Raw genomic sequence first — 9,808 nt, 5'->3', positions numbered from 1 at the left:
TCAAAATAAAACAACTTTGATTATTCATATCAGATAAAAGCAAAATACTGCAGATGCTGGAACTCTGAAACAAAAACAAAAATTGCTGGAAATTGCCCTCCACCTATCAGTGGCCTTCTATCCAGCTACATCTGTCCCACCCAACCCCCCTTATATAGCATATATTTCTCCACATTTCTACTTCTCTTTAGTTCTGAAGAAGAGTCATCTGGACTTGAAATGTTAACTCTGTCCTTCTCTCCACAGATGCTGTCAGACCTGCTGAGTTTTTCCAGCAATTTTTGTTTGATTATTCATAACCGGCTGCCTGTTCTTTTCGTGTTCCTTCAACGCGAGTTACCAATTCCAATAAAGCAGATTCCATTACTCAGCTTCTGCGTTAAACCAAGGTAGTTACAAATTATGGAGGAGTAAATTATATCTCACAAGTGCCGAGCAATGACTGTCTCCAAGGAAAACTCAGCCACCCATCCCTGACCTTCAATGACCTCAACATTGCAGAGTGCTCCACTGTTGACATCTTGACCAGAAGCTGAACTGGAGCAAGTGTATCTGTGGCTTCAAAATCAAACACTGGATATTCTATGACAAGTGACTCACTCTTTGATCTCTCAATGCCTCTCCACCATCTGCAAACCTCAAGTCAAGAAGGTGATGGAATAGTCACCTGAAAATGATTCACTATGCTCAGCATCATGGACAGCAAAACAGTCTGCCAGATTGACGCCTCTACACCTGAACTCAACATCCACCAATTCCAGCACTGGCACAATGTGGTTTCAGTATGCACCATTCACCTGAAGAAGTGCAGAAACTCACCAAATTTAATCCAACAGCATAGCCCAATCACATAAACCCCATCAATGAGAAGGATGATAGCAGCAATATCGTAGGAACACTATAACCTTCAAGGCTCACAGCTTCCTGACTTAAAAGGTTAGCACAAAAAGTACAGGCCATTTGGGAACTGAGGGGAACAGGACCTGCAAGACATTCTGTCCCGTCAACTTTAATTAGAATCACAGAATGATGCAGCACAGAAGGAGGCCATTCAGCCCATCGTACCTGTGCTGGATTGAATGGTCAATGCCCCATGCTTTCCACTGGGAGCGCAAACCTGTTAAATCTACTGTTACATTTAATCCAATAAAGTTGTTGCAAATAAGGACACAATTGTAAACACGAGGCAAGATTATAATATATAAGTCAAGGGGAGATTTTAAGGTTGTAATTGGCCATTGGTGGGACCATATCTGGAGCATCACATTAATAGAGAGGTTCAGCCAATGAAGAAGATGAGTAGTAGAATTTAGTACATTAAGCTTCAGCTGTGTACTCGGGGCATTTTTGTTTCTGAAAAGAGATGGAGGGAAAGAAGATTTTTAAGATCTTAATTTAGAATCAGGTAAGTTTACTTTTCTAAAATCATATACAGGATTGCAGAATCGGGGAATCGATTCACAGTGAGGGGAACTGAAGTAAGTCAGCACCTGGTCAGATTTCTTCAGCAAAGGTTCATCAATATCTGAGAAAAAAACAACTTGTGGAAATGGGGAACAGAAAGCCCATACAGGAACAAGTCTTTAGCGTCTGGAGGGAGTTGTGGTTATTATATTTTGTGCAGGGACAGTGATGGGATGGATGCTCTTCACCACTCTGCAATTCAGCAAGTGTAATGAAGTCATTTCCAGTTGGAGAGGGGCAGGCTCTTCTGATAGAGGAAAAAGAACTTTAAAAGAAACGCAAACATTTTACCAAACCAAGCAGGTTCACTTTAGCCGATCTACAACCCTTATGTATTATTTTATGCATTAGATCGCAGCAGACCTGTGTGAAATTCTCAGCAGTCACAGCTCATTACATTTGTTGGCGAAGCTTTGGTTGGTTTCTTCACTTCAGAATTGACTAAGTTGCACATATGATATGAGCAAGCTAACTGTTTTTGCTTCAAAACCCCAAAATTGTCTTCATTACGAACCCATTCACATTCTCTCCGTCTCACATGCTGCCATAGCCAATGATACCACCCTTACTCAGATACTGAACTTGTGATTTGAGATACTCCGGCGGTTTTATCCAACCACTGTGTTAAGAACCAGTCCAAAACGACATTATTAATTTTAGCCGCGATTCATCACAATGAAGGTGAGCTTCATTTCAACCACATCTCAATTGGCTTTGAACCTGTACCTCTTTACATCAGGTCAGCACTTCACGACAGGCTCACTCAACTGTGCACAAAAGCCCCAAAACAACCCATTATTTAAGATCTGTCCCATTACTCACTACAAATATTTTCAGCTACAGGGGCTAAACAAATATTGAATTACACATTTTCAAGCCACACAACTTATTGAAGTACAGGATGTTTCTTCTCATCTGTCCAGCAATCTTGCTTTATGTGTTGCAAGTCAGTGCCTCTGCAAATGGGCCAAGAAGGTTTTTATTAAAGATGCACCTTATCCAAACCAGATAGGTTGTAAACGGTTTAATGTTTTCCATGAATGTGTAGTTCTGGTAAGGCAAGATGTAAGGCATGTAAGTGTTCTCGCCCTGTTCCTGTATCCACACCTCATACTTCACCTCTTTTACCTTTAAGTATTTCAGATTCCAAGGTACTTGCCAAGAAATGGACAACTTTGCCACTTTGGCGCTCTGAACAGAGGTTTGGCACTTGGAATCTCTCACCTTTCCAGGGTATATTACGCTGTTTGACTTAACCTTTCTGAGAGGAAGTTTGGATTTCACTGACTGATGAATGGCGCTCATCAGTGAGGGGATATCCACAAGGGTGTCCTGATAAATACGAAACAGCCACTCAGGATTTCGGCAGCACAGATGGCGAGGGACCTCTTTGCTCTTTATTATACGCTCTTGTTCAGCTTTATCGAGATGAGCAATTCCGCCTTGTTCCCATGGCCTTTTGGGATAAGCAACCGTATTCTCCTCCTTAGTATTCTGCCAAGCAACATACTGCAGGTCCATGCCTGGGAGAGATGCCAGCATTTTGTAAGGCGTGTAATGTTCTGGATTAACAGCGTAAGGGAAGAGTTCGACAACCACAGCACCTGGGGGCAGAAAGAGCGCCATCACCAGCTGGGATCCATGCATGCTGACCAGCATGGAGGCTCCACTAATCAGTCCCACGAGCTCTCCAAAGGAATAATCATCCAGAGACACCACAATAGCCTTCATCTGAAATTCCTGCGCAAAGCCCAAGATCAATTCTGCTTCATTCAGAATTAACCGATTAACTGTGCGACTGAACACCACAATGTACCCTTCACCACCGGACTCTGTGGTTGCGTTTAGCTTTTCCACGAGGAAGTGTGTGAATTGCCTAATTTCATTCCCAGATACCAATATATTTGCTTTTGGTCCCTGAGGTTGGATGAACCCATACTGATACCAAGTTGTCATTTTTGACAACCCAACGTAAGACTTCGTAAAGCAAAGCAACTTGCCGAGGCCTTTCAGTTGATCCCTCAGAAGGGGCTGCTTGTTGCTGAGTAATTTGTAGAGATCAAAGTGCAACCCTTCATTCCAGCCTTCCATAAACACCAACCGCGAGTCTGCGTCCAAGTCTGGAAACTGTTGCATGGTGTAGTAGATTGGGAGGAGGTCGTCATGAAAGACATGCATGAGGTTGTCTGAGTTGAAACGGTTCATGATCAATGCAACATCTGGCACAAAAACCGGCTTCGGCATGAACTTAAGAGCAGCAACAGGTAATTCCACAAAATTGAAGTATTGTGAGGTGTGATCTTCTACAGAAGACAGGTCTAGCAGCGCAGGCTGGAACCGCCGGGAGCCCAGATTCGGCAGCAAGACAGAAGCGTTGCTATGGAAGAAGACAAACTCCTCAGCCTCGGTGGAGTAGCAGAGGGACTCAAAGCGGCAGATCCTCTCAGTATGCATTCTTCCTGTGCAAACCATCCTGGTACCATCTTCCATCAGGGCTTGCAAGGCAACATGGTAGTCAATCCTGACTTGGGACAGCTCTTGGGTCTGCCGGGACAGCATCAACTCTTCCTCAATGGACACGGCATGTTCCCACAACTTAACGTACTTCCACAACACGGCCGCCAGGATGGACACAAGCAGAGCGTTGAAAATAACTGCTATGCTCATCCTGCAATTTGGTCTATGCATGTAGGGATGAATGCATTTCAGTGAGGAGATGGCGATGAGAGCTCCTTCAACCAAGGCAGAAGTGAGGATTCTTAAAAAAGAACAAGATAGTATTATCAGGGAGTTACTTCTAATCAAGAACATTGAGAAATTGTGTTACAGCCTCACTACGAGAGGAACTACTGGCAATAAAACTTGCATTTATGTAGCACCTTTAATATAGTGAAATGTTCCAAGGCAATTCACAGGGACATTAACAAAATTTGACCCAAGCCAGATGAGGACGTATTAGGATAGCTGTTGCCTCCAGAATGACATCAATGGCTTGGTTGAGTAGATTGGGAGGAGGTCATCATGAAAGACATGCATGAGGTTGTCTGAGTTGAAACGGTTCATGATCAATGCAACATCTGGCACAAAAACCGGCTTCAGCATGAACTTAAGAACAGCAACAGGTAATTCCACAAAATTGAAGTATTGTGAGGTGTGATCTTCTACAGAAGACAGGTCTAGCAGAGCAGGCTGGAACCACCGGGAGCCCAGATTTGGCAGCAAGACAGAAGCGTTGCTATGGAAGAAGAGTGGAAAAGTGGCAGATGGAATTCAATCCAGAGAAGAATGAGGTAATGCATTTGGGGAGGGCAAACAAAGTTAGTGAATACACAATTAATGGGAGGATAATGGGAAGGGTAGAGGAGGAGAGAGACCTTGGTGTGCATGTTCACAGGTCCTTGAAGGTGGCAGGACAGGTGGATAAGGTGGTAAAGAAATCATATGAAATGCTTTCCTTTATGGGATGAGGTATAGAATACAAATGCAGGGTTATAATGATGGAACTGTATAAAATGCTGGTTAGGTCACAGCTGGAATTGTGAACACAGTTCTGGTCACCACATTACAGGAAGGACATAATTACTCTGGAGAGGGTACAAAAGAGATTTTCATGAATGTTGCCAGGACTATGAGGAAAGATTGGATAGGCTGGGGTTGTTTTCCTTGGTACCGAGCAGGCTGAGAGGTGACCTGATTGAGGTGTATAAAATTATGAGGGGCTTAGATAGAGTAGACAGGAATTCCCTGTTTCTCATCAATAACCAGGGGGCACAGATTGAAGGTGATTGGTAGAAGGATTAGAGGGGACATGAGGAAAAACTTCTTTACCCAGAAGCTGATAGGTGTTTGGAATTCGCTGCCTGGTTTGGTGGCAACAGCAGAAACCCTCAACTCATTTAAAAAGCACCTGGATCTGCAACTTAGGTGCTGTAACCTGCAAGGCTATGAACCGGGTGTTGGAAGGTGGGATCAAAATGGGCAGCTAGTTTTTTTTTCCCCGGCTGACACACACATGATGGGCTGAATGGCTTCCTTCTGCGCTGTAACTTTTCTTGTGGTCCGATTATTGACGGGTGACAAAGAGATAGGTTTTAAGTCACATCTTAAAAGAGGAAAGAGAGGTAGAGAGGCAGGGAGGTTTGGGGAGCCCATTCCAGAGTTTAGGGCCCAGGCTGTTGAAGGCATAGCTGCCAACAGTGAAACAGGGACATTCAAAAAAAACCAGAATTGAAGCAGCACAAAAATCCTGGAGGGTTTCAGAGATAGGGTGGGGTGAAGGCATTAGAGGACAAGAATGAGAATTTTTAAAATCAAGGTGTTGCCAGACTAGGAGCGAGCATAAAGAGCGATGGATTGACGGGACTCAGTGCGAGTTAGGGTACAGGCAACAGGGTTTTGCGTGAGCTCAGGTTTACAAGTGCAAAGTGGGTGGCCGTACAGGAAAACAGAACGAGGAGCACTTGGCTAAGACAAATCTTTCTTGTCCAGCAGGTTGCCTTGGAGGAGAGAACAATTGCAACACCACATGGAAAAGAGCCATCCAACTAATGCAGGTGGCCGGTCCATCAGCTACTAGCTCAGTACCAATCAGACCCTGGGTCCCTTTCCCAGAGCCTAGTGCTGAACTCTTGCTTGCATCACTGACAGCTCCAAGACCTGTATCCAGTAACAAGGAGGATGCTAATCATGCCCCTTGTGTGCTTATCAGGATGACAGTAAGTGGACAATGGCTGGCCTCTCCCAACAGCAATCATTGGAATTCTCTACCCCAGAGAGCTGTGGATGCTCAGTCAACGAGTTTACCCAGGGCTAAGATTGATAGATTTTTGGCCACTAAGATGGATATGGCAATGGACGGGAAAGTGGAATAGAGGTAGAAATTCAGCCATGATCTTATTAAAAGGCAGAGGAGGCTGGAGGGGCCAAATAGCCTACTGTTGCTCCTATTTCTCATGTCCTTATCTCCCCCCACTGGCCCTTCCTCCTCTGTAGCTGGGAGGCAATATGTTGCACTGGCACTTGCTCCTACAGCACTCTTCCACTTTAAGTAACCTAAGCAAAAGCCAGCTTGGTGCAGGAGTGTAATGAACAACAAATAAATAGGTAACTCAATATATCTGCCCTTCTTAGCATACAGTTATTCCAAACTAGGAAGAAAACTGTGCTCAAGATTTTTTTTAAAAAAAGAATGAATTCTTTGTCATTTGAAAGGAACTAGAAAATAAGAATATTGTCGATTCCAATTATTAATAAGCATCGAGTTGCATGGAAACAGGCCGTTCAGTCCATACTGGCTTTTATGCTCCACTCAAGTCTCCTCCCATCTTTCCTCATCTAATCCTATCAGCGTAACCCTCTATTCCCTTCTCCCTTTTAGGTTTATCCAACTTCCCCTTAAATGCATCTATATTATTCACCACTATTACTCCCTGTGGTAGTGAGCTCTACATTCTCACCACTTTGGATAAGTAAGCCTTTTTTCTGAATTCACTCCTTGTTATTTATTATATCTCCTGTATGGGATGGTCTCTTGTTTTGCTCCTCCCCACAAGTGGGAATGATTTTTCTCTCTGTGTCTACTCTATCAAAACCTTTCATAATTTTAAAGGCCTCTATTGAGTTGTTTCTACATGCCCCCTCAGAAGGTAACACACAGTGGGTGCAACAGAGCAGGGAAATGGGAACATTTGGCCATTCAGCCCCTCAAGCCTGTCCCGCCATCAATGAAATCATGGCTGATCTGTATCTTAACTCTCTACCTTTTCATACAACCATTTAACCATTGCACTACTGTACAACCAAGAAGAGTACATGTATAATGGTGCACTATGGTAAAGGTGCTATATAAATGCAAGTTGGCATTGTATGTAAAGTACCATGCAGTCCTGTAAATGGGTGGAAAATAACATTTTGAAAGCAGTTAGCACACAAATCGGCATAAAGATCATAACTCACATTTCTACAGCGCTTCCAAATGACAGTGGATAACCTTGCCTTGCCCCTTTCACAGGCCACGTTCCAGTATATTTTGCTACAGCCACTCTCCCCAGGTATTCTTGCACGCTCTCCAGTGTATTTTACACTGCATTTTCTGCAGCCCTCCTAACACCAATACATTAAATCAGATATTTCTACTGCCAAGAATTAAACTGTAATAAAATCCCAACTTTTGGGTCTGTCCAGCTTCAACCACTTGGATTAAACATTAAATTGGACATGTCGAAGGTTCTTTAACAGGTATCTGATGGCTACTATTCTCCCAGCTGTATCTAATCTTCTCCCCGGTACTGAGCCTGCTCTGTCGCTTCTACAGCTGCTTCCTGCAATTTGCCAGCAGCCCAAAGGTTGGTTACGTGCAGTGCTCCTTGTAACTCCCCAAGAGCTAGGAACAAGGACAGAAATAAACACAAGGTCAACATTTTCACAGCCCACCCAGCAGATGTTAATGTGGAAATCAGTTGCAAAGCAGCCTCGTGCGCAATATGAATAAAACAATGCAAGATGGTTTTCTCAAGTACAGCAAAAGCTTTAGTCATGAATGCTATTTGTGTCAAATATCGTTTCTCTATCTACATTCAGAACATATGTTTATGGATGCACTCTCTGTCTGTCTCTCTCTCTCTCTCACACACGCTCATAGAGATTTCCTGTAATACTGTGCATGAGTCAATGTTTTATGACACGATCACACTAAGCCTTAGTGACAGCTCTTTGGAAAGAGTCCTGGATAGTTCCTCGCTCCTACTCGGTTTCTCCCTAACTGTCCTCTTCTCACAGCACAACAGGTTGTGTCTCCTACTGTCTCTGCCAATTTGCGCTAACGGGATCTTCTCCCCCAAGAGGTTCTCTCTTTCCACCCATCGACGGTATGGCTTTCCATCCCTTGGCCAAGCCCAAGCCAAGTCTCCCCTCCACCTCCAAAGTAACCATCCCTGGTCCAAGAGCAGCAGAGATGCTGAGAGTTGGGAGTTGCTCATCAGAGATGAATCCTGGGTTATATTACTGAAGCATTATTGGGTCAGAACTCATCAGTATAAATTCCCATCATTTCTTGCCCTACAGAAGTTTCAAGGGTATTTCCAACCAGCCAATATCTTGTTTTTACTTCCAGACTTAGAACTACAAAGCCCCTATCCAGGATCCTGCTCTCTGAGGGTCCTTACGCACATTTTATCTTGGATTTGACCTCAAAAATCACACTAGTTCCTCAAGGAGTCTAACGCCAGTGGGATTGGAATTGGGTGGGACCAGCATTCAGAGTTATAATGTAACTTCAGAGTCACAGTGAAGTAAGAATTTCTTCATAGCACTGTTACACTGCAGTCTGATTGCCTCCTTACTTATGGTTCACCATTTTATAATGCATTGACTCACAAAATAAATGAAGCATTGAAAGGCAATTTTGTTTCCATGATGACTAATTCCCAATTGTAAGTGAATGTGCCTTAATTGGCTGCTCTCAGCTGCAAACCTAACTGATGCCAAAAAATATTCTGCACAGATTAACTGCACTTCACATAATGTGAGACTCCAGCTTGGTTTCTACTGATGTGAGCACGTAGGAACAAAAGGAGGCCATTCAGCCCTTCAAACCTGTTCTTTCATTCAGTTACATCATGGCAAATCTGTATCTTAACTCCATCCACCTGCCTTGGCTCCATAATCCTTGTCCAGCAAAAATCTATTGATCCCAAATTTAAAATGATTTATTAAGTTAGCAGTTACTGTTTTTTTTTGTGGGAGAGAGAGAGTTCCACACTTCTACCACCCTTTGAACGAAGAAGTGTTCCAAATTCTGCCCTGAATTTTGGAATTTGAGTTTGGAGATTTTTTTTTTAAATACACTCTCCAGTGTATTTTACACTGCATTTTCTGCAGCCCTCCTGACCCCAATACATTAAATCAAGTATTTCTACTGCCAGGAATTAAACTGTAATAAAATCCCAACTTTTGGGTCCGTCCACTTTCAACCGCTTGGATTAAACATTAAACTGGACATGTTGAAGGTTCTTTAAAAGCTATCTGATCACTACTATTCTCCCAACTGTATCTAATCTTCTCCCCAGTACTGAGCCTGGAGGTTCTGAACCATTGTTTTAGACTCCCCCCATCCCCCAACAATGACAAATGTTCCTCCCTATCTACCTCAACAATTACTTTCAAAGGTCTAAGAAGCTTAATCAAGTCACCCCTTAACCTGTTATATTCCAGGGAATACTGACCTGGTTTATGTAAACTCTCCCCAAAATCAAGCCCTTGGAGCTCTGGTAACATTCTGGTGGATCTGCATTGCACTCCTTCCAAAGTTAATTTATCCTTATTAAGGTTTGGTGCTCAGAACTGT

General features: G+C 43.3%; 1 protein-coding gene across 3 annotated transcripts in view; it reads right to left on the bottom strand.

Moving 5' to 3' along the window:
• Positions 1 to 1,447: 1,447 nt before the first annotated feature.
• pomgnt2 (protein O-linked mannose N-acetylglucosaminyltransferase 2 (beta 1,4-)) overlaps positions 1,448 to 9,808 on the bottom strand; it is a 33,608-nt gene continuing 25,247 nt past the window's right edge. For all 3 annotated transcript variants that reach the window (XM_078539850.1, XM_078539851.1, XM_078539849.1), the window contains one exon: positions 1,448 to 4,222. In XM_078539850.1, coding sequence (XP_078395976.1) covers positions 2,398 to 4,152 — 1,755 coding nt within the window. In that variant the 5' untranslated portion in view covers positions 4,153 to 4,222 and the 3' untranslated portion in view covers positions 1,448 to 2,397. The remainder of the gene's footprint in view (positions 4,223 to 9,808) is intronic.

Source organism: Cetorhinus maximus, chromosome 4, assembly GCF_964194155.1.
Source record: "Cetorhinus maximus chromosome 4, sCetMax3.hap1.1, whole genome shotgun sequence".
Lineage (NCBI taxonomy): Eukaryota > Metazoa > Chordata > Chondrichthyes > Lamniformes > Cetorhinidae > Cetorhinus > Cetorhinus maximus.
Note: the sequence above shows the minus strand (reverse complement) of the source record. Positions and strands in the feature narration are given on the sequence as shown.